At 42.1% G+C, this 25,267-nt stretch overlaps 1 protein-coding gene across 1 annotated transcript; it reads left to right on the plus strand.

Moving 5' to 3' along the window:
- The first annotated feature begins 460 nt into the window (after nt 1-460).
- LOC139421886 (LIM/homeobox protein Lhx5-like) lies at nt 461-24,894 on the plus strand. The gene is made up of 5 exons (XM_071173015.1): nt 461-633; nt 3,111-3,334; nt 5,365-5,642; nt 20,092-20,257; nt 24,551-24,894. The coding sequence occupies exons 1-5, from the start codon at nt 461-463 to the stop codon at nt 24,892-24,894; spliced, it is 1,185 nt and encodes a 394-aa protein (XP_071029116.1).
- The last annotated feature ends 373 nt before the right edge of the window (nt 24,895-25,267 follow it).

Genomic DNA, 25,267 nt, shown 5'->3' on the forward strand with positions numbered 1-25,267 from the left:
AAACAAAAGATGACAGAATGACAAAAGAAAGGGCTATTTACAACAACAACAAAATAATAACTTTGCTACAGCCCCATGCAACGTATTCTCTACAGCGTGGAAGAACAGGCTTTTCAGGTGACCATTTTTACGCAGCCCGTCAATGAAGAGGAATAGGTGCTTTTTAAATTCACCTTTCTATCTTCTGGATTCTGGATTGTGACAAGTGCCAGGACAGGACAGGGGCGTCCAGAACCAGAAGTACCGAAAAGGAACTTCGGGGAGTGTTCACCTATAGCCTGCCTTTAAACGGTAGGGGATAGGGTCTTCTCACCGCCCACCCACCTGACGGAACATTCGCGTCTGCTTTGTCCCAAACCCCGGAGCCAAGACGTTGCTGCGCAGAGAGCCGTGTGGCCCCAGACCCAGCACCGGAGCCCGCGTGGGAAGGTCGGTCCTCGGTGTCCTCCAGACAGGCGGGATGATGGTCCACTGCGCCGGGTGTGACAGGCCCATCCTGGACCGGTTCCTGCTTAACGTGTTGGACCAAGCCTGGCACGCCAAATGCGTCCAGTGCTGCGAGTGCAACTGTAATCTGACAGAGAAGTGCTTCTCCCGGGATGGGAAGCTCTATTGTAAAATTGACTTTTTCAGGTAAGGATTCAGATTGGTGATTCAGGCGTAAAAGCAGGGCTTGCCAAAAACTCAGTTAGGAGAATTATAATCATCCTGCTTCTGAAGATTGTCATTCTGGATTATGTTTTCTTGTTTTTTGTTCGTCAGTGGATTTGTTTAAAATCAAATGCTGAAATGGGATTTCATGTCACAATGCTAAAAATAGCTCTCGTTTAAGCGTCCCTCACATAATTAACCAGATATTATTATGCAGGCCTACACATTGTTTTGTGGAAATGGATATGGTTTACCAAGGTCTATTTCACAGGATATATTTCACCTATAAGCGAGATAGTATACATATAAGTTACTTGAAATGTTTAAGAATGTCACTTCAAAATAATACTATTTATAGTCAATAGAAGTAATATTGCAGTCATGGCACATTGGCATCTTGGCATTTAGTGTCACATTGGTTTTGCAACAAAAATCATATAATTATTAGGCCAATCAATTAATCATAGTTATAGGTTCACTTTGAATACCACAATACTATTTAGCATTTCGACAGAACCATATTATAATTGCCTAATATGGCCACGTTATCACTCTTTGTCCGCATGACGTGTGTGTTCTTAAAGAAACAAAGTGTGTTTTCTGACAATACGAAGCATTAACTTAGTTAATAATTGTTATTATGACACCAATAATATCACTTGCATTTATACATTCATATTATGGGAATATTATGAATATTATGTGGGCTTGAATATTCACACTTCTCTTAAACCATTCATGCAGACATGACAGTTTAAATCTATTTCTAAATCAGCTACATTTTCCTCAAACTCGTACTCTCTGCTTCCACTTTTGTTTGTTCCAATATATTTTAAAACCTCCTCATTAGGCCTACACCATCCGCTCAGTTCTTCAAAGTGTTCAATGTAATTCAGTGATAAGTATAGGCCCTTGTTTGTAGCATCATAGCAATTATTTATGTGTCAGCTTTTTCCCGTCTCCCCAAACAAATTGTTTAATGACATGTAAGGCCCAGTGTTTAAACCTTTGTGACGGCATTGTTGCCCCCAAACGACCTTGACCATCATATTAGCCAGCTCCCATCAAGCAGTGGATTTAAATGGCCCAACCATTAGCCAGGAGAAACAGTAATCACCCTAACGTGGCCATTTGTTGTGTAAGTAGAGCGGTGGCCTGCACTCGCCGCACCGGAGGAGGCTGGCCCGGGCGGTGCATGTAAAAGGCTACAGTGGAGCGAAACTATTGCAAATGGATCGAGAGAGATTCCGTAGACTACATTAGTGTTCAAATAAAGGGGCTTGCCTGAACCGCTCGTTCAGTCGTGCCCTCGTGCAACCGCTTCCCCAAATCCAAAACAACAGCCCCCCACTCACACCCTCAAACACACACTATCTCCAATACTCGTATTATAATTGACATATTTTCAATTCCTGCATTTTTTTTTCGTCCTGGAAGCGACTCCATATTGATGAGAGAGAGGTTACCAAATCAGCATGAGGCGCATGACGAGGTTTCTGGCTCGTGATGAGTTGGATTAGGCCTATTTATTTCACATCCGAGAGAGAAACACAAAATAAGGCTTCCCATTCTCCATCACTTTATGTAGGCCTACATTAGCATACCTTTTCTTCCAATGCAACACAGGCATTTTCAACCATTTACCTTGTCGAGTTATCCCTGGAAATGTTGAGACGTTGAATTATGCTATTGTATTCGTCTGTCTATCTAAATAATAAAAGTCTATCCACCAAGGTTTTTGCATGTGAAGAGGGTGAATGTGGATTAACAGAGATTTTCACGGTAAAAACGTCCTATTCGGTTTAATCCTCGGATATCTCCGTGGTCACATTGTGCTGACTGTCACTAATGCGTTAACGTGGGTTTATTAATATAACATCTCCATAAAAAATGTGAAAATGAATGTTTTTCTATTCAATGTTGAAAATCTGTCTAGCGCACATTGTAGGCTATTTCGTATCAAGTAGGATGTTAGATTTGAACGAACATTTGTTCGAAATAGGCTACCCTTTCTTCAATTATGGCAAAGATGTAATAGCCTGCTATAAAACAAATATATTTATGTTATTTATTATTTATTAAGATGATGTTATTGTTACTACTATTGTTATTATTAGGCATATTATTATTATTATTAAAGGCTATCTGTTGTCATTGTTATGTAAAATCTCTTGTTATGTAAAATCTCTTTACGACAGATTTAGTTCGATTTCGTGGTTACAATTATAAATTCAGGCTACTCACAGAAACATCTGCATTTCCCACAGTTGCAAAATTCACTATAGGCCTAGAATTTTCCTTTCTTTATTAAGACTCACGCTGGTTGAACGCCGCCTACTTATTTCCAGTTAAAACTGTACAATTTCCCGCTCAAATTCAGGATGTTGTTAACTATTTTGGTCTCAGAGTGATTTTACATCAACATGCTTGTTGTCTCTGTCCTCTCGCTTTCTTTTCAGGAGGTTTGGGACGAAGTGCGCAGGATGCCTCCAAGGCATCTCTCCCAGTGATCTGGTGCGCAAGGCGCGCAGCAAGGTGTTCCATCTCAACTGCTTCACGTGCATGGTGTGCAACAAGCAGCTGTCCACCGGCGAGGAACTCTATGTTATCGACGAAAATAAATTTGTTTGTAAAGAAGACTACCTGAGCTCAGGGGCGATCAAGGAAGTCACCTTGAATTCAGGTAATTATTGTTAAATGCCCAGTGCAGTCAACAACATGATTTCCTGTGTTCCACACTATAACGTTGGAATACTATGAACTTGTGAAAAATATTATTATGCCCATTTAGTGGAAGAGCTGTTTGAAAATATATTTCAGCCTGTTTTGGTGGGATGGAGTTTTGGACTGCCTGGTGACATCACCAGGTGGTAAATGAGTTAATATACAAATAAGAAAGAGAGTTCTAAACCTCTCTGCCAATAACAGCTATTTCAATTGTCTCCCCCCACTCAGACCACTCTCAGACATTCCTAGCAAAATTCTTGCTTGAGAAGAATAGCTAAGAAGCTATTTTTGTTTCTTTTTTTTTTTACCATTTTAATTTAAAATAATCACAGTAAGATACCTACTTGTTACCCAGAGATGATTTGATTTGGAGATAAAAACGGCTGCATTTGACCTTTAAGGGTTTCAAAAGTGAGTCTTTCTTATATTACTACATGGATACAAACATATCAGTGTTCTGTTGGTCTTGGAAAATGTCTATAGGCCCACTGATGTCTGAAAATAAGGGACCGTGTTTCTTTGTTGATTTACTGATTGTTCCAACGTGGGATCTCACGTTACCAGACACTGGTACACATCCAACCAAACCAAAACCATAGACTGCTTATCTTGTTCATGATATGAAACGCCACTACTGCTTGGATGTATTTGTTGGCATCCTGTAATGGGATAGCCTATATCACATATTTACAAATCCCACTGCAAACTAAAATGTATGAATTCGAAAATCTATTATGTTACTCTGCACCTTAAAAAAAAAAAAAAAGTATCCAGAGGCATAACCTATATAGCCACTGGCCACGGTAGCCGAGTTGAGTCTACACACCACGGTCAGGAAATTCAGAACCATGGACAGGGCGGGTGTCAACATCTGAGCGTTAGCTCTGGCTCTGCATGATTTGGGGTAGGCTGTCGCCTGCGTCCAATCTCACCGCTGTTGAAGTAGTCTTATATATGGATACATATTTTTTATTTTATTCTGTTTGATTCTATTCTCTACTTTCCTATTTTAGCTGCAGTGTCGTATAGCACCTAACGTCACATGGTTAAACATGTGTAGGCCTATATGGAGAATTCGTCTGCAAATGACTTCTCCTCTAATTATCTCAAAACAAATATATATAAAATGTAATTATTTAAAGACGTTGATATTGATAAGAGATTACGCCGATATGTTGGGTGTTTGGAAACAAAATGGATAGGCCTAAATCAACAACAACTGTCGGAAAAGCGTATTGTGTTCGAGGAGTTGTCAGGCTCCCATCACTGGCACTAGATTTTGTCTTTAGATCAACAAGGTGACGGATAACATGTGTTTCGTCGAAAGACGTGACATTGATTTTAACCCCTCGTTGCGTGTCTGTTGCTTCAAACATGAACAACATATGACGACTGACATTCTTGCTGGCTCAATGGGCCGCATATAGAGCATGTGTAGCCTAGTGTTTGATGATGTTCCCCAACAAAGCATCTCCGCGTCGCTGAATGCATCTGACCATATAGCTAAGGCTTATCAATGCTATAATTTCCTGTTTGATACATTTCTCAAACAGCCATCCCCTCGGACAATGACATGCTGTTATCGCGCGACGCAGCAGGTCCTTGGGGATCCTCTGTATAGGCAGCCTAGCTCCATTTTTTTTGTTTCACGTTACAGGCATAATTTCTATTTCCATACGTCGATCCGCTTCAGGTCACACGCGGGCACGGTTGAGTTAAGTTGGTTACACCTGTTTTATTTGTGACTAGATTTAAACGGGTAAATCCAGGCATTTAGACTGTTTCATATGGACTTGGTAAAGTGTATTTTTTTATGTAAAAGGAACTCAAAGGGCTTCCATAGGCTATTTGTATTTTGTGAGGCGTCATTGTTCCACGTATTCTGGTTTATTTCTGATTAGACAGACTACAGAATTAATCTAGCAGCACACAGAAGGCCTTGTGATATCTCCGATTGAGACCTTTCCATTCTCTCTCGTTCCCCAGTGTCATCATGCACAGACAGAAGTTTATCGCCGGACCTCCAGGACCCGATGCAGGACGACACAAAAGAGACGGACAATTCCACATGCTCAGATAAGGACACGAACAATAACGAGAATGAGGAGCAGAGTTCGGGTACGAAGCGGCGAGGTCCGCGAACCACCATCAAAGCCAAGCAGCTGGAAACGCTGAAGGCTGCCTTCGTGGCCACGCCGAAACCCACCCGACACATCCGAGAACAGTTGGCCCAGGAGACGGGACTCAACATGCGGGTTATACAGGTAGAATGGTATTATATACTTCACTTGAGACTATACATTTTTGGTTAATAAAGAGCCTGGTTTTTATTTGGCCAAGTTAGAATTTCTACTCCCATATAGAATAGAATCTGTTGATTTCCCAGGTCCAGTGGAAAAAACGTTAGGTTTTTTTCTATTTGTGTTTGATGAGCACCGCTAGGTTTTGATAGACTACTGGTGTTGTAAGCAACGTGGGCCTGTCTGCTGTCTTCGACATTCTTGATGAATTAAAATAGATTGGATTTTAATTTTGCCTGAAATTAGAGCGAGATTTAATTGAAGACATAATTGACAAAGTGAGAGTGAGAAGAAGAAATGTCACAACAGGTTACTATGAGGTTATTATCTAGTCCAGATCCCCATAACTATGTGTAAAATGAAATAGGCCTACAACCGACCTACCTTTCTATGGAGGGATAACACATTTGGAATAAAATATGAGAAAAATACCTTTTAATGAAAACGTTGAAAACAAGACACATTCAAATGAAATGCTGATTGACAAATCCATAGGATCGTTATAAGATCAACTCGAGAGTTATTGAACATCCCTCCCCGGGAAATAGGAATGGGGTCTAGAAACCACAATATTAATTCGAGATGTTTATAGCTTTTCTGATATTTTTGTAATATTTAGCTACAAAACAACACAGCAATTACGATTTGATTAATATGAATGAAAGATGGAAGACGTTTGTTTTGTAATAATATGACAGGAATATTATATTTTCTGTTGATTTCTTATTTATTCTTAAAGAAAGTATAATAACCAGATGGCATGCACTGTCAAAAGTGGGACGAGAGGCTTTGTATAAAAGACATAGGCAATCCAATATGTACATATTTAAATATGTATCTGTAGCCATAGGCATTTAAATGTTGGAAATATCATGCACTGTTAATGGTTTTAACAGCCAATAATTTAACAACAGTGTCATTACAAAAAAAGCCCACAGCACTGCACAGAAATACTGTGAACAGGTGATGCAGGAAGGTGTTATAGAGATATAGTAAAACAGTTTATTAACATCCCAACCAAGACAATGGAGACGTTTTAGGGAGCAGTAGTTCAGTTCAGTCAAGGAAGTGAAAATACTCCTTTATTTTCAATAAGGATTTTTCACTTCCTGAATTGACTGAAATGAAAACTGAATGGACCTCTGTTAGGGAGAGCTGATGTGAGATCATGATCACTGTGAGTGAGAGGGACATAACATTACTGTTTACGTCCTGGAAGTGGAAATGTGGAATTGATCATCTCTGCTGCCCAACACACTCAGGTCTCCAGGATTTTAGTCTTAACCGCTATAATTCTCTGTTCTTTGTGACACACATACGCACACGCATGAACAAACTCATGCACAGGCACACTCTCAAGCACGCACACACACACGCACGCACGGTCACACACTCACACTCACACACACTCACACACACTCACACACACACACTCTCTCTCTCTCGCTCTCTCGCTCTCTCTCTCTCTCTCTCTCTCTCTCTCTCTCTCTCTCTCTCTCTCTCTCTCTCTCTCTCTCTCTCTCTCTCTGTCGGTGTCTGGGTTCAGACTGTGTTAGGGTGATTAGCACCGTCTCTGCCAGCTGAGATGTGGCTTTTTGTGCGCTTACAGTAATTATCACTGATTTCCCAGATTTACATATCGTACACCCCCCTCGCTCCTCTCTGTCCTCACTCATTTACTGCCAGACAGTCTCCTCTCTTCTCCTCTCCTCTTAGACCAGGCCATGCGTAGTGTAGTGTAGCACCTTCCCACTTTCATGTCTCCACAACACTGAATCCATCCCATTCATCTCTGATTAGCAACAACATAATGCACTGTGATATATAAAACCAAGATGGTGGCCAGTTTCATGGCCATCATCTCCCCCCTCATTTGCTGTGTAGTAACTGCCGATGCACCCTGAGCAGGGATCCCTCTGGTGTGTGTGTGTGTGTGTGTGTGTGTGTGTGGTAATCCCTAAGAAATGCTCTCTCAAGGGGAGTGAAAGCATTTCCATAAAAATGTACACTACAGTTAGACAATTGTTCTCTGTAGGCAGGTGTCGTCTTTGCTGGGAAAAACATGGAGAGGAATGCCTAAGTGGTTTTAGGTGTTTTTGTGTGTGTTTTATTTGTTAATCTCCAACGCAGTGGGATTGTGCCTTTGGTGTAGCCTAGCTGGTGTTAACATGCATTATTATGCCGTGCCGATGCAGAGGCACAACAAGAAATGGGTTATGTTTTTAGAATGTGAAGCTCCATATGTTGGACATTTTTTAATTTTTCTCTTCTCCATTGTTCCTGTACAAATACTTTATTTGACTCCATTCATGACTGATTTTCATTTCTCTGCTTCCAAGTTGTGTTGGGTTGAGGCCTGCTGAGTTGTGTTGTATTGAGGCCTGCTGAGTTGTGTTGGGTTGAGGCCTGCTGAGTTGTGTTGTAATAAGGCCTGCTGAGTTGTGTTGTAATAAGGCCTGCTGAGTTGTGTTGTAATAAGGCCTGCTGAGTTGTGTTGTATTGAGGCCTGCTGAGTTGTGTTGTAATAAGGCCTGCTGAGTTGTGTTGTAATAAAGCCTGCTGAGTTGTGTTGTATTGAGGCCTGCTGAGTTGTGTTGTAATAAGGCCTGCTGAGTTGTGTTGTTGTAATAAGGCCTGCTGAGTTGTGTTGTAATAAGGCCTGCTGAGTTGTGTTGTTGTAATAAGGCCTGCTGAGTTGTGTTGTAATGAGGCCTGCTGAGTTGTGTTGTAATGAGGCTTGCTGAGTTGTGTTGTAATAAGGCCTGCTGAGTTGTGTTGTTGTAATAAGGCCTGCTGAGTTGTGTTGTTGTAATAAGGCCTGCTGAGTTGTGTTGTAATGAGGCCTGCTGAGTTGTGTTGTAATGAGGCCTGCTGAGTTGTGTTGTATTGAGGCCTGCTGAGTTGTGTTGTAATAAGGCCTGCTGAGTTGTGTTGTTGTAATGAGGCCTGCTGAGTTGTGTTGTAATGAGGCTTGCTGAGTTGTGTTGTAATAAGGCCTGCTGAGTTGTGTTGTTGTAATAAGGCCTGCTGAGTTGTGTTGTTGTAATAAGGCCTGCTGAGTTGTGTTGTTGTAATGAGGCCTGCTGAGTTGTGTTGTTGTAATGAGGCCTGCTGAGTTGTGTTGTTGTATTGAGGCCTGCTGAGTTGTTGTATTGAGGCCTGCAGAGTTGTGATGCTGCATTGAGGCCTTCTCAGTTGTGTTGTTGTATTGAGGCCTGCTGAGTTGTGTTGTTGTACTGAGGCCTGCTGAGTTGTGTTGTTGTATTGAAGCCGGTGGAGTTGTGTTGTTGCACTGAGGCCTGCTGAGTTGTGTTGTTGTACTGAGGCCTGCTGAGTTGTGTTGTTGTATTGAGGCCTGCTGAGTTGTGTTGTAATAAGGCCTGCTGAGTTGTGTTGTAATAAGGCCTGCTGAGTTGTGTTGTTGTAATGAGGCCTGCTGGGTTGTGTTGTAATAAGGCCTGCTGAGTTGTGTTGTAATAAGGCCAGCTGAGTTGTGTTGTAATAAGGCCTGCTGAGTTGTGTTGTAATAAGGCCTGCTGACTGGTGTTGTAATAAGGCCTGCTGAGTTGTGTTGTAATAAGGCCTGCTGAGTTGTGTTGGGTTGAGGCCTGCTAAGTTGTGTTGTTGTAATAAGACCCGCTGAGTTGTGTTGTTGTAATAAGGCCTGCTGAGTTGTGTTGTTGTAATGAGTCCTGCTGAGTTGTTGTATTGAGGCCTGCAGAGTTGTGATGCTGCATTGAGGCCTTCTCAGTTGTGTTGTTGTATTGAGGCCTGCTGAGTTATTGTATTGAGGCCTGCTAAGTTGTGATGTTGCATTGAGGTTTGCTGAGTTGTGTTTTTGTATTGAGGCCTGCTGAGTTGTGTTGTTGTATTGAGGGAGGCCTGCTCAATTGTGTTGTTGTATTGAAGCCGGTGGAGTTGTGTTGTTGCACTGAGGCCTGCTGAGTTGTGTTGTTGTACTGAGGCCTTCTCAGTTGTGTTGTTGTATTGAGGCCTGCTGAGTTGTGTTGTTGTACTGAGGCCTGCTGAGTTGTGTTGTTGTATTGAAGCCGGTGGAGTTGTGTTGTTGCACTGAGGCCTGCTGAGTTGTGTTGTTGTACTGAGGCCTACTGAGTTGTGTTGTTGTATTGAGGCCTGCTGAGTTGTGTTGTTGTATTGAAGCCAGTGGAGTTGTGTTGTTGTATTGAGGTCTGCTGAGTTGTGTTGTTGCATTGAGGCCTGCTGAGTTGTGTTGTTGTATTGAAGCCGGTGGAGTTGTGTTGTTGTATTGAGGCCTGCTGAGTTGTGTTGTTGCAATGAGGCCTGCTGAGTTGTGTTGTTGTATTGAGGCCTGCTGAGTTGTGTTGTATTTAGGCCTGCTAAGTTGTGTTGTTGTATTTTTGCCTGCTGAGTTGTGTTGTTGTATTGAAGCCGGTGGAGTTGTGTTGTTGCATTGAGGCCGGCTGAGTTGTGTTGTTGTACTGAGGCCTGCTGAATTGTGTTGTATTTAGGCCTGCTGAGTTGTTTTGTTGTATTGAAGCTGGTGGAGTTGTGTTGTTGTATTGAGGTCTGCTGAGTTGTGTTGTTGCATTGAGGCCTGCTGAGTTGTGTTGTTGTATTGAGGCCTGCTGAGTTGTGTTGTTGTATTGAAGCCGGTTGAGTTGTGTCGTTGCATTGAGGCCTGCTGAGTTGTGTTGTTGTACTGAGGCCTGCTGAGTTGTGTTGTTGTATTGAGGCCTGCTGAGTTGTGTTGTTGTATTGAAGCCGGTGGAGTTGTGTTGTTGTATTGAGGTCTGCTGAGTTGTGTTGTTGCATTGAGGCCTGCTGAGTTGTGTTGTTGTATTGAGGCCTTCTGAGTTGTGTTGTTGTTTTGAGGCCTGCTGAGTTGTGTTTTTTGATTAAGGGCTGCTGTGTTGTGTTGTATTGAGGCCTGCTGAGTTGTGTTTTTGTATTGAGGCCTGCTGAATTGTGTTGTATTGAGGCCTAGTGAGTTGTGTTGTTGTATTGAGGTCTGCTGAGTTGTGTTTTTGTATTGAGGCCTGCTGAATTGTGTTGTATTGAGGCCTAGTGAGTTGTGTTGTTGTATTGAGGTCTGCTGAGTTGTGTTGTTGCATTGAGGCCTGCTGAGTTGTGTTGTTGTATTGAGGCCTGCTGAGTTGTGTTGTTGTATTGAGGCCTTCTGAGTTGTGTTGTTGTATTGAGGCCTGCTGAGTTGTGTTGTTTGATTGAGGGCTGCTGTGTTGTGTTGTATTGAGGCCTGCTGAGTTGTGTTTTTGTATTGAGGCCTGCTGAATTGTGTTGTATTGAGGCCTAGTGAGTTGTGTTGTTGTATTGAGGTCTGCTGAGTTGTGTTGTTGCATTGAGGCCTGCTGAGTTGTGTTGTTGTATTGAGGCCTGCTGAGTTGTGTTGTTGTATTGAGGCCTTCTGAGTTGTGTTGTTGTATTGAGGCCTGCTGAGTTGTGTTGTTTGATTGAGGGCTGCTGTGTTGTGTTGTATTGAGGCCTGCTGAGTTGTGTTTTTGTATTGAGGCCTGCTGAATTGTGTTGTATTGAGGCCTAGTGAGTTGTGTTGTTGTACAGTGACCTGCTGAGGCACATGGAGAGAACCTATAGAAAATAGTGTGTGTGTTGTGTTTCTTTGTGTTATTGACTGATTCTTTGATTTTATTGGATGATTAAAAAATATACTGACCGCCATATCACTGATTACTAAACAGCTCCAGTGTGATTTCTGGGTGTTGTGTCTGTGTGGCTGTGGCTCTTTAACACCTGCATCCTTGTTGGAACTGAACCTACACTCTGCTTCTCACTCACATCCATATTCCCTAACGAGGAGAGGCTGACATTTTTTCTTTTAGGCACTTTTTAAAATTGTATTTATTTATTTCACCTTATTTAACCAGGAAGGCCAGTTGAGAACAAGTTCTCATTTACAACTGTGACCTGGCCAAGACAAAGCAAATCAGTGTGACAAAAACAACAACACAGAGTTACACATGGGATAAACAAACGTACAGTCAATAACACAATAGAAAAATCTGTACACAGTGTGAGCAGATGAAGTAAGGAGGTAAGTCAATAAATGAGCCATAGTGGCGAAGTAATTACAATTTCGCAATTTACACTGGAGTGATATATGTGCAGATGAGGATGTGCAAGTAGAAATACTGGTGTGCAAAAGAGCTGAAAAACAAAAACAAATATGGGGATGAGGTAGGTAGTTGGTTGGTTGGGCTATTTACAGATGGGCTGTGTACAGCTGCAGCGTTAGGTAAGCTGCTCTGACAGCTGATGCTTAAAGTTAGTGAGGGAGATATAAGTCTCCAACTTCAGTGATTTTTGCAATTCGTTCCAGTCATTGGCATCAGAGAACTGGAAGTGAAGGCGACCAAAGCAGGTGTTGGATTTGGGGATGACCAGTGAAATATACCTGCTGGAGCGCATGCTACAGGTGGGTGTTGCTCTGGTGACCAGTGAGCTGAGATAAGGCGGAGCTTTACCTAGCAAAGACTTATAGATGACCTGGAGCCAGTGGGTTTGGCGACGAGTATGAAGCGAGGACCAGCCAACGAGAGCTTACAGGTCGCAGCGATGGGTAGTATATGGGGCTTTGGTGACAAAACGGATGGCACTGTGATAGACTGCATCTGATTTGCTGAGTAGAGTGTTTGAGGCTATTTTGTAAATGACATCGCCGAAGTCAAGGATCGGTAGGAAAGTCAGTTTTACGAGGGTATGTTTGGCAGCATGAGTGAAGGAGGCTTTGTTGCGAAATAGGAAGCCGATTCTAGATTTAATTTTGGATTGGAGATGCTTAATATGACTCTGTAAGGAGAGTTTACAGTCTAGCCAGACACCTAGGTATTTATAGTTGTCCACATATTCTAAGTCAGAACCATCCAAAGTAGTGATGCTAGACGGGTGGGTGCGGGCAGCGATGGGTTGAAGAGCATGCATTTCATTTTACTAGCATTTAAGAGCAGTTGGAGGTCACGGAAGGAGTGTTGGAGACTACACATTTTCATAATGTGTTTGGGTTGGACAGTGTCCATGTTTGTTAGTTTACCTCCACCGCCTCCATCCCACTTTGTCCCTATTCCTCCCATTTCTCCAGTAATCTAACTTATATCTAAGTGGAGCCCTTTATTTCTATAGGTGATGTGCCTGAGAAAAGCTTGGATTTGAATCTATTTGCTGTGTTGACACTGGTCTCAAGACAGCAAACAAAACAAAAAACTATCATTGCAGAATGTACATAAAATGAGCAATGCTACAGAATTAGAATTCCTGTATGGGAATAGCAAGCATAGTTAAATAGCACTCCAAGTCTGTGGAAGGGACCATGTACAAATGGGCAAAACAACAAAGGTCTGAAATTAAGGTGGATTTCATTTGATGGTGATTTGATTTGATGATGATAGGAGTGGGCCTTGTCCTTTTAACTTCCTTGTCATTTTAACTTCCTTGTCATTTAACTACCTTGTCATTTAACTACCGTGTCATTTTAACTTCCTTGTCATTTTAACTACCTTGTATGTAGTTTTAATTTGTTTTTAATTCTCTGCAAAGTATGTTGTAACGCTAATGTGAAATGGATTATGAATACATCTGGTGAAGTAATGGACTAGAAATAAAGTTAGATTTGATTCAACTTTGATTACGACATTCTGTGTGCTTGACACGCTTGTCTAAAATGCAGTATAAATAAAGTTTGTTCATTCCATGAAAATTATCTAAACTCAAAGAAAAATAGTTTAACTTAATTTGATCTGATAACAATCTTTGATATTTTTGTTGGTCCTAGTTGTGTAACTCTTTCCTCTCCGTCCTCATAGTTGTGGTGTCATTTGATAACTCACTACCTCTTCCTCTCCGTCCTCATAGTTGTGATGCCATTTGATAACTCACTACCTCTTCCTCTCCATACTCTAGGTGTGATGTCATTTGATAACTCACTACCTCTTCCACTCCATACTCTTGGTGTGATGTCATTTGATAACTCACTACCTCTTCCACTCCATACTCTAGGTGTGATGTCATTTGATAACTCACTACCTCTTCCTCTCCGTCCTCATAGTTGTGCTGTCATTTGATAACTCACTACCTCTTCCACTCCGTCCTCATAGTTGTGATGTCATTTGATAACTCACTACCTCTTCCTCTTCGTCCTCATAGTTGTGATGTCATTTGATAACTCACTACCTCTTCCACTCCATACTCTAGGTGTGATGTCATTTGATAACTCACTACCTCTTCCACTCCATACTCTAGGTGTGATGTCATTTGATAACTCACTACCTCTTCCACTCCATACTCTTGGTGTGATGTCATTTGATAACTCACTACCTCTTCCACTCCATACTCTAGGTGTGATGTCATTTGATAACTCACTACCTCTTCCACTCCATACTCTAGGTGTGATGTCATTTGATAACTCACTACCTCTTCCACTCCATACTCTAGGTGTGATGTCATTTGATAACTCACTACCCCTTCCACTCCGTCCTCATAGTTGTGATGTCATTTGATAACTCACTGTCTCTTCCACTCCGTCCTCATAGTTGTGATGTCATTTGTTAATTCACTACCTCTTCCTCTTCGTCCTCATAGTTGTGATGTCATTTGATAACTCACTGTCTCTTCCTCTTCGTCCTCATAGTTGTGCTGTCATTTGATAACTCACTGTCTCTTCCTCTCTCTCCTCATAGTTGTGATGTCATTTGATAACTCACTGTCTCTTCCTCTTCGTCCTCATAGTTGTGCTGTCATTTGATAACTCACTACCTCTTCCTCTCCGTCCTCATAGTTGTGATGTCATTTGATAACTCACTGTCTCTTCCTCTCCGTCCTCATAGTTGTGATGTCATTTGATAAATCACTACCTCTTCCACTCCATACTCTAGGTGTGATGTCATTTGATAACTCACTACCTCTTCCACTCCATACTCTAGGTGTGATGTCATTTGATAACTCACTACCTCTTCCACTTCATACTCTAGGTGTGATGTCATTTGATAACTCACTACCTCTTCCACTCCGTCCTCATAGTTGTGATTTCATTTGATAACTCACTGTCTCTTCCTCTCCGTCCTCATAGTTGTAATGTCATTTGATAACTCACTACCTCTTCCTCTCCGTCCACATAGTTGTGCTGTCATTTGATAACTCACTACCTCTTCCACTCCGTCCTCATAGTTGTGATGTCATTTGATAACTCACTACCTCTTCCACTCCGTCCTCATAGTTGTGATGTCATTTGATAACTCATTGTCTTCCTCTCCGTCCTCATAGTTGTGATGGCATTTGATAACTCACTACCTCTTCCACTCCATACTCTAGGTGTGATGTCATTTGATAACTCACTACCTCTTCCACTCCATACTCTAGGTGTGATGTCATTTGATAACTCACTACCTCTTCCACTTCATACTCTAGGTGTGATGTCATTTGATAACTCACTACCTCTTCCACTCCGTCCTCATAGTTGTGATTTCATTTGATAACTCACTGTCTCTTCCTCTCCGTCCTCATAGTTGTAATGTCATTTGATAACTCACTACCTCTTCCTCTCCGTCCACATAGTTGTGCTGTCATTTGATAACTCACTACCTCTTCCACTCCGTCCTCATAGTTGTGATGTCATTTGATAACTCAATACCTCTTCCTCTCCGTCCTCATAGTTGTGATGTCATTTGATAACTCACTACCTCTTCCTCTCCGTCCACATAGTTGTGCTGTCATTTGATAACTCACTACCTCTTCCACTCCGTCCTCATAGTTGTGATGTCATTTGATAACTCACTACCTCATCCACTCCGTCCTCATAGTTGTGATGTCATTTGATAACTCACTGTCTCTTCCTCTCCGTCCTCATAGTTGTGATGTCATTTGATAACTCACTACCTCTTCCACTCCGTCCTCATAGTTGTGATGTCATTTGATAACTCACTACCTCTTCCACTCTGTCCTCATAGTTGTGATGTAATTTGATATCTCACTACCTCTTCCACTCCATCCTCATAGTTGTGATGTCATTTGATAACTCACTGTCTTCCTCTCTGTCCTCATAGTTGTGATGGCATTTGATAACTCACTACCTCTTCCACTCCATACTCTAGGTGTGATGTAATTTGATAACTCACTACCTCTTCCACTCCATACTCTAGGTGTGATGTCATTTGATAACTCACTACCTCTTCCACTCCATACTCTAGGTGTGATGTCATTTGATAACTCACTACCTCTTCCACTCCATACTCTTGGTGTGATGTCATTTGATAACTCACTACCTCTTCCACTCCATACTCTAGGTGTGATGTCATTTGAAAACTCACTACCTCTTCCACTCCATACTCTTGGTGTAATGTCATTTGATAACTCACTGTCTCTTCCACTCCGTCCTCATAGTTGTGATGTCATTTGATAATTCACTACCTCTTCCTCTCCGTCCTCATAGTTGTGATGTCATTTGATAACTCACTGTCTCTTCCTCTCCGTCCTCATAGTTGTGATGTCATTTGATAAATCACTACCTCTTCCACTCCATACTCTAGGTGTGATGTCATTTGATAACTCACTACCTCTTCCACTCCATACTCTAGGTGTGATGTCATTTGATAACTCACTACCTCTTCCACTTCATACTCTAGGTGTGATGTCATTTGATAACTCACTACCTCTTCCACTCCGTCCTCATAGTTGTGATGTCATTTGATAACTCACTGTCTCTTCGACTCCATCCTCATAGTTGTGATGGCATTTGATAACTCACTACCTCTTCCACTCCATACCCTAGGTGTGATGTCATTTGATAACTCACTACCTCTTCCACTCCATACTCTAGGTGTGATGTCATTTGATAACTCACTACCTCTTCCACTCTGTCCTCATAGTTGTGATTTCATTTGATAACTCACTGTCTCTTCCTCTCCGTCCTCATAGTTGTGATGTCATTTGATAACTCACTACCTCTTCCTCTCCGTCCACATAGTTGTGCTGTCATTTGATAACTCACTACCTCTTCCACTCCGTCCTCATAGTTGTGATGTCATTTGATAACTCACTACCTCTTCCACTCCGTCCTCATAGTTGTGATGTCATTTGATAACTCACTGTCTCTTCCTCTCCGTCCTCATAGTTGTGATGTCATTTGATAACTCACTACCTCTTCCACTCCGTCCTCATAGTTGTGATGTCATTTGATAACTCACTACCTCTTCCACTCCGTCCTCATAGTTGTGATGTAATTTGATAACTCACTACCTCTTCCACTCCGTCCTCATAGTTGTGATGTCATTTGATAACTCACTGTCTTCCTCTCCGTCCTCATAGTTGTGATGGCATTTGATAACTCACTACCTCTTCCACTCCATACTCTAGGTGTGATGTAATTTGATAACTCACTACCTCTTCCACTCCATACTCTAGGTGTGATGTCATTTGATAACTCACTACCTCTTCCACTCCATACTCTAGGTGTGATGTCATTTGAATACTCACTACCTCTTCCACTCCGTCCTCATAGTTGTGATTTCATTTGATAACTCACTGTCTCTTCCTCTCCGTCCTCATAGTTGTGATGTCATTTGATAACTCACTACCTCTTCCAATCCATACTCTAGGTGTGATGTCATTTGATAACTCACTACCTCTTCCACTCCATACTCTAGGTGTGATGTCATTTGATAACTCACTACCTCTTCCACTCCATACTCTAGGTGTGATGTCATTTGATAACTCACTACCTCTTCCACTCCGTCCTCATAGTTGTGATGTCATTTGATAACTCACTACCTCTTCGACTCCGTCCTCATAGTTGTGATGTCATTTGATAACTCACTGTCTCTTCCTCTCCGTCCTCATAGTTGTGATGTCATTTGATAACTCACTACCTCTTCCACTCCGTCCTCATAGTTGTGATGTCATTTGATAACTCACTGTCTCTTCCTCTCCGTCCTCATAGTTGTGATGTCATTTGATAACTCACTACCTCTTCCACTCCATACTCTAGGTGTGATGTCATTTGATAACTCACTACCTCTTCCACTCCATACTCTAGGTGTGATGTCATTTGATAACTCACTACCTCTTCCACTCCATACTCTTGGTGTAATGTCATTTGATAACTCACTGTCTCTTCCACTCCGTCCTCATAGTTGTGATGTCATTTGATAATTCACTACCTCTTCCTCTTCGTCCTCATAGTTGTGATGTCATTTGATAACTCACTACCTCTTCCACTCCATACTCGAGGTGTGATGTCATTTGATAACTCACTACCTCTTCCACTCCATACTCTAGGTGTGATGTCATTTGATAACTCACTACCTCTTCCACTCCATACTCTTGGTGTAATGTCATTTGATAACTCACTGTCTCTTCCACTCCGTCCTCATAGTTGTGATGTCATTTGATAATTCACTACCTCTTCCTCTTCGTCCTCATAGTTGTGCTGTCATTTGATAACTCACTACCTCTTCCTCTCTGTCCTCATAGTTGTGATGTAATTTGATAACTCACTGTCTCTTCCTCTCCGTCCTCATAGTTGTGATGTCATTTGATAAATCACTACCTCTTCCACTCCATACTCTAGGTGTGATGTCATTTGATAACTCACTACCTCTTCCACTCCATACTCTAGGTGTGATGTCATTTGATAACTCACTACCTCTTCCACTCCATACTCTAGGTGTGATGTCATTTGATAACTCACTACCTCTTCCACTCCGTCCTCATAGTTGTGATGTCATTTGATAACTCACTACCTCTTCGACTCCGTCCTCATAGTTGTGATGTCATTTGATAACTCACTGTCTCTTCCTCTCCGTCCTCATAGTTGTGATGTCATTTGATAACTCACTACCTCTTCCACTCCGTCCTCATAGTTGTGATGTCATTTGATAATTCACTACCTCTTCCTCTTCGTCCTCATAGTTGTGATGTCATTTGATAACTCACTACCTCTTCCACTCCATACTCGAGGTGTGATGTCATTTGATAACTCACTACCTCTTCCACTCCATACTCTAGGTGTGATGTCATTTGATAACTCACTACCTCTTCCACTCCATACTCTTGGTGTAATGTCATTTGATAACTCACTGTCTCTTCCACTCCGTCCTCATAGTTGTGATGTCATTTGATAATTCACTACCTCTTCCTCTCCGTCCTCATAGTTGTGATGTAATTTGATAACTCACTGTCTCTTCCTCTCCGTCCTCATAGTTGTGATGTCATTTGATAAATCACTACCTCTTCCACTCCATACTCTAGGTGTGATGTCATTTGATAACTCACTACCTCTTCCACTTCATACTCTAGGTGTGATGTCATTTGATAACTCACTGTCTCTTCGACTCCATCCTCATAGTTGTGATGGCATTTGATAACTCACTACCTCTTCCACTCCATACCCTAGGTGTGATGTCATTTGATAACTCACTACCTCTTCCACTCCATACTCTAGGTGTGATGTCATTTGATAACTCACTACCTCTTCCACTTCATACTCTAGGTGTGATGTCATTTGATAACTCACTGTCTCTTCGACTCCATCCTCATAGTTGTGATGGCATTTGATAACTCACTACCTCTTCCACTCCATACCCTAGGTGTGATGTCATTTGATAACTCACTACCTCTTCCACTCCATACTCTAGGTGTGATGTCATTTGATAACTCACTACCTCTTCCACTCTGTCCTCATAGTTGTGATTTCATTTGATAACTCACTGTCTCTTCCTCTCCGTCCTCATAGTTGTGATGTCATTTGATAACTCACTACCTCTTCCTCTCCGTCCACATAGTTGTGCTGTCATTTGATAACTCACTACCTCTTCCACTCCGTCCTCATAGTTGTGATGTCATTTGATAACTCACTACCTCTTCCACTCCGTCCTCATAGTTGTGATGTCATTTGATAACTCACTGTCTCTTCCTCTCCGTCCTCATAGTTGTGATGTCATTTGATAACTCACTACCTCTTCCACTCCGTCCTCATAGTTGTGATGTCATTTGATAACTCACTACCTCTTCCACTCCGTCCTCATAGTTGTGATGTAATTTGATAACTCACTACCTCTTCCACTCCGTCCTCATAGTTGTGATGTCATTTGATAACTCACTGTCTTCCTCTCCGTCCTCATAGTTGTGATGGCATTTGATAACTCACTACCTCTTCCACTCCATACTCTAGGTGTGATGTAATTTGATAACTCACTACCTCTTCCACTCCATACTCTAGGTGTGATGTCATTTGATAACTCACTACCTCTTCCACTCCACACTCTAGGTGTGATGTCATTTGATAACTCACTACCTCTTCCACTCCATACTCTTGGTGTGATGTCATTTGATAACTCACTACCTCTTCCACTCCATACTCTAGGTGTGATGTCATTTGATAACTCACTACCTCTTCCACTCCATACTCTAGGTGTGGTTCCAGAACCGTCGGTCTAAGGAGCGGAGGATGAAGCAGCTGAGTGCTCTGGGGGCCCGGCGGCACGCCTTCTTCAGAGGGCCCAGGAGGATGAGGTCCATGGGGGGACGACTGGAGGACCCAGACATACTGGGGCCTGGGGCCTACGGATACTACACAGGTAAAATACACTCTCTGTTCGAGTGGTAAAAACACTCACTGTTCATTGTATTACATCAGACATTACGATTCTGTCGGTTTGGTCTGCGCGTTGAGTAAGAATGGCACCACCTGTTGGAAGACAATTGCTCACTGTTAGCTTACAAGTGATCCTTGGTGAAGATTTTAGTGATACACAACACACATTAACCCCGACATGGTTTTCGTCAGGAATGCCATTGCCCACCTCTGTACTGTCCAGCTCTGGCTAAACTGTGGGGTGACAAGTGTGTTGAATGCTCATCAAGTGACCTACTGGAACAATGTAGAGGATTCTGAAATCTAGAAGTGAAAAAGAATGTTAAAATTAAGGCAGAACATTCTGGAATGGGCTGAAGTGAACAACCATAGAATGATTAAAAACAAGAGCATTTGTTAGTTCATTGTCAGTACAATGCTGAATTATTAGATTTTTTAATTGAACCTTTATTTAACTAGACGAGTCAGTTAAGAACAAATTCTTATTTAAAATGATAGCCTACCGGGGCACAGTGGGTTAACTGCCTAGTTCAGAACGACAGAGTTTTGCCTTGTCAGCTCTGGGATTAAATCCAGCAACCTTTCAGGTACTGGTCCAATGCTCTAACCACTAAGCTACCTACCTGCTGAAGAGAAATGAAGGAATGAGTCCTATACTGCAGGGGTTCCCAAACTCTTTCACTCAGGCCCCCCTTCCAGCATTGGGGAACATCCTGCGCCCCTCCTGCGCATGAGAGCACCATGTATATTTCTCTGCACAAGCACTGTTCATGACACAAACTGTTCACACCCCTTTTCTTAGCGAAGAGAAGATGTTGCAGGTTTAAAACTTATTTCTTGCAATTCTACAAATCTTGTCATGGGGTGCAGATACATGTTTTCAGTTTTAAAGCAAATGTTCATGCAATTATATACATTTTGCCATGTCTAATGTGTATTCATGTGACATTTGAGTGACTGAAACATTACAACAACATCTATGGGTTAAAAAAACCTAGCTAAACAATGTTAGCTGACATGGCTGACGTACATAGCTCTCTAAGGTCTGCAATGACTGATATGACAAGAGGAACTGATGATGCACTACCCAATTTAGAAATTGCACCTTGTAAAAAGCTGGACTGAGTTCCTTAACATTTTTTATATATAGAGTATATATATAGTATATACAGTGCCTTGCGAAGGTATTCGGCCCACTTGAACTTTGCGACCTTTTGCCACATTTCAGGCTTCAAACATAAAGATATAAAACTGTATTTTTTTGTGAAGAATCGACAACAAGTGGGACACAATCATGAAGTGGAACGACATTTATTGGATATTTCCAACTTTTTTAACAAATCAAAAACTGAAAAATTGGGCGTGCAAAATTATTCAGCCCCTTTACTTTCAGTGCAGCAAACTCTCTCCAGAAGTTCAGTGAGGATCTCTGAATGATCCAATGTTGACCTAAATGACTAATGATGATAAATACAATCCACCTGTGTGTAATCAAGTCTCCGTATAAATGCACCTGCACTGCGATAGTCTCAGAGGTCCGTTAAATGCGCAGAGAGCATCATGAAGAACAAGGAACACACCAGGCAGGTCCGAGATACTGTTGTGAAGAAGTTTAAAGCCGGATTTGGATACAAAAAGATTTCCCAAGCTTTAAACATCCCAAGGAGCACTGTGCAAGCGATAATATTGAAATGGAAGGAGTATCAGACCACTGCAAATCTACCAAGACCTGGCCGTCCCTCTAAACTTTCAGCTCATACAAAGAGAAGACTGATCAGAGATGCAGCCAAGAGGCCCATGATCACTCTGGATGAACTGCAGAGATCTACAGCTGAGGTGGGAGACTCTGTCCATAGGACAACAATCAGTCGTGTATTGCACAAATCTGGCCTTAATGGAAGAGTGGCAAGAAGAAAGCCATTTCTTAAAGATATCCATAAAAAGTGTTGTTTAAAGTTTGCCACAAGCCACCTGGGAGACACACCAAACATGTGGAAGAAGGTGCTCTGGTCAGATGAAACCAAAATTGAACTTTTTGGCAACAATGCAAAACGTTATGTTTGGCGTAAAAGCAACACAGCTGAACACACCATCCCCACTGTCAAACATGGTGGTGGCAGCATCATGGTTTGGGCCTGCTTTTTTTCAGCAGGGACAGGGAAGATGGTTAAAATTGATGGGAAGATGGATGGAGCCAAATACAGGACAATTCTGGAAGAAAACCTGATGGAGTCTGCAAAAGACCTGAGACTGGGATGGAGATTTGTCTTCCAACAAGACAATGATCCAAAACATAAAAATCTACAATGGAATGGTTCAAAAATAAACATATCCAGGTGTTAGAATGGCCAAGTCAAAGTCCAGACCTGAATCCAATCGAGAATCTGTGGAAAGAACTGAAAACTGCTGTTCACAAATGCTCTCCATCCAACCTCACTGAGCTCGAGCTGTTTTGCAAGGAGGAATGGGAAAAAATGTCAGTCTCTCGATGTGCAAAACTGATAGAGACATACCCCAAGCGACTTACAGCTGTAATCACAGCAAAAGGTGGCGCTACAAAGTATTAACTTAAGGGGGCTGAATAATTTTGCACGCCCAATTTTTCAGTTTTTGATTTGTTAAAAAAGTTTGAAATATCCAATAAATGTCGTTCCACTTCATGATTGTGTCCCACTTGTTGTTGATTCTTCACAAAAACATACAGTTTTATATCTTTATGTTTGAAGCCTGAAATGTGGCAAAAGGTCGCAAAGTTCAAGGGGGCCGAATACTTTCGCAAGGCACTGTATAAATATCTATATATCCTGTATATAATAATAATAATTGGGGGGAAACCCGCACTCCCCCTGCCGACCTCTCACGCCCCCCACAGTTTGGGAACCACTGCTAAACTGGAACAGAGCAGCGTCCGTCCACTGTAATTACAAGGGAACCTTGAAGGATGGAACATGGAGGGAGGGAAGGGAGATGAGAGGAAGGGAAGGAGACAAAACCTTTATCCCCCTCTCCTAGCTCCCTCCATTCTCAGCATTCCTCTTTTCACGCCCTTTTGTGCCTTGGTGGAGCAGTGGCATCTGTATTAGTAGCACTACTCCCTCCATCCCCCCAGTCTTCTACTGCTGCTGCTGCTGTGTGTGTGTGTGTGTGTGTGTGTGTGTGTGTGTGTGTGTGTGTGTGTGTGTGTGTGTGTGTGTGTGTGTGTGTGTGTGTGTGTGTGCGTGCGTGCGTGCGTGTGTGTGTCCGTGCGTCCGTATGTGTGTGTTATTCTAACACCTCTCTCTCTGCCCCTCCCCCTTTCTTCCCACGGCTGCTCCAGGTTCAGGTTGATTCTCAAGGTCTGACGTAGCTAGCAGGGTTCTGTTTGTGGGACTCAATAATTAGCTTGTTTATTCAGTTTGGAGCAAAAAAACAGGGTCATCATTGCATTGCTGGTGGATGTATTCTTCCCCTCATTATCACAGTTTGTAACATAAGGTGTGTTGCTGATGTCGTAATGTAAAGGAGAAACATTTCTCTGTCTTGTTAGAAACAAAGCATAATGAAATGCTGACTACATTTAACTGATCTTGACATAACGTGTGTGTGTATGCTAGATTGATGATTTAAGTTGGATTAGGGAGTAAAATCAACATCATATACTATACAGTACATTAAACAAGACGTTCATATATTTGATGTGTTTTGGTTAATTATTTGAGCTCCTTCCCTCTGTAATACTGACATAAAGAATACCCACTAAAATATAAAGAGTATGGTGCTTAACTGAAATGTAGAGCGTGTGATTTTAATTTCCTTTTTAAAGTTTAGTCGCTTTGAATAATAAAGCAAGAAAAATTCTAAAGTCAACTCACAAAAGGATGAGTGGAAGCACTCAAAATCTTGGAAATATAGGAGATAAAAATACATTTTTTAAGTGCGTTTTCACTTTAACAGAAAGAGTGAACCAAACCATTCCCTGACCCATTTCGTCCCTTCACCTAGTACCAGGGTGAATTTAAGAAGTTTAGGCATGTTTTGCACTTTTACTTTTCAGCTATACCAGTGAACTAAACCGCTCCCTTCCCCTCCTTGAAATGTTATAATGTAACTTAGGCTACTAAATAATGCAATTATTTACAAAATCTTGAATCTTGATGTAGGTCCATTTTTAGAAGGCTGTTAGATTCAATGTCAGTGATTTTGAATGTTGCTATATCAATTGCTTCATCTGTGTGCGCACAATTAATTTCCTCATTAGATGATTTGTTTTCTAATCAAATCGTCTCTCCCCTTACAGAGTACCAGGGCGACTACTACGGAGGGGGAAACTATGAATTCTTCTCCCACGGCCCTCCCTCCTCTCAGGCTCAGTCTCCAGCAGAATCCCCCTACATCCATGGAGGGGCCATGGAGGGCTCTGTGTCAGCCCACCACCCCTCTGACGACCAGAGGTTCACGGACATGATCTCCCACGCAGATACCCCCAGCCCAGAGCCCGGTCTGCCCAGCTCCCTGCATCCTGTCCCTGGTGAGGCATACGGAGGGGGGCCCAGCCCACCATTCTCCCTGGCTAGTAACTCCAGCTACAGCGCCCCCATGTCCCACCCTGGACAGGAGATGGGAGAGACCACCGTCTGGTAGACTAGAGCCTGGGTCTGGGTCTGGGAAAGGGATGAGGGTTTCGTTGGGGGGAGGGTGAACTTCCCATTTTCGATTCAATCTACACGAGAGATGAATTTGAAGACATTATGAATAAGTAGTTATGAATTAAAAATGGCGTTTATGTATTTGTTAATGGGGATTTTTCTATTCACGGATTGGTATTTTTGAATTGACTTGCTGAATTGATGGAGTTGAAATGGAATTGTTCCCCCTGACTCTTATCCTTCACGTGAAGGACTGAGGATGGAAGATGGGGTGGCTTTGCTGGACATATCTGAACTTTGTTGTACTATTCGCTGCCCTATTCGGCCCCGTTAGTAGAAATACACTCCCACCCACCTCTGGGAAAAAT

This window comes from Oncorhynchus clarkii, chromosome 12 (assembly GCF_045791955.1).
Source record: "Oncorhynchus clarkii lewisi isolate Uvic-CL-2024 chromosome 12, UVic_Ocla_1.0, whole genome shotgun sequence".
Taxonomy (NCBI): domain Eukaryota; kingdom Metazoa; phylum Chordata; class Actinopteri; order Salmoniformes; family Salmonidae; genus Oncorhynchus; species Oncorhynchus clarkii.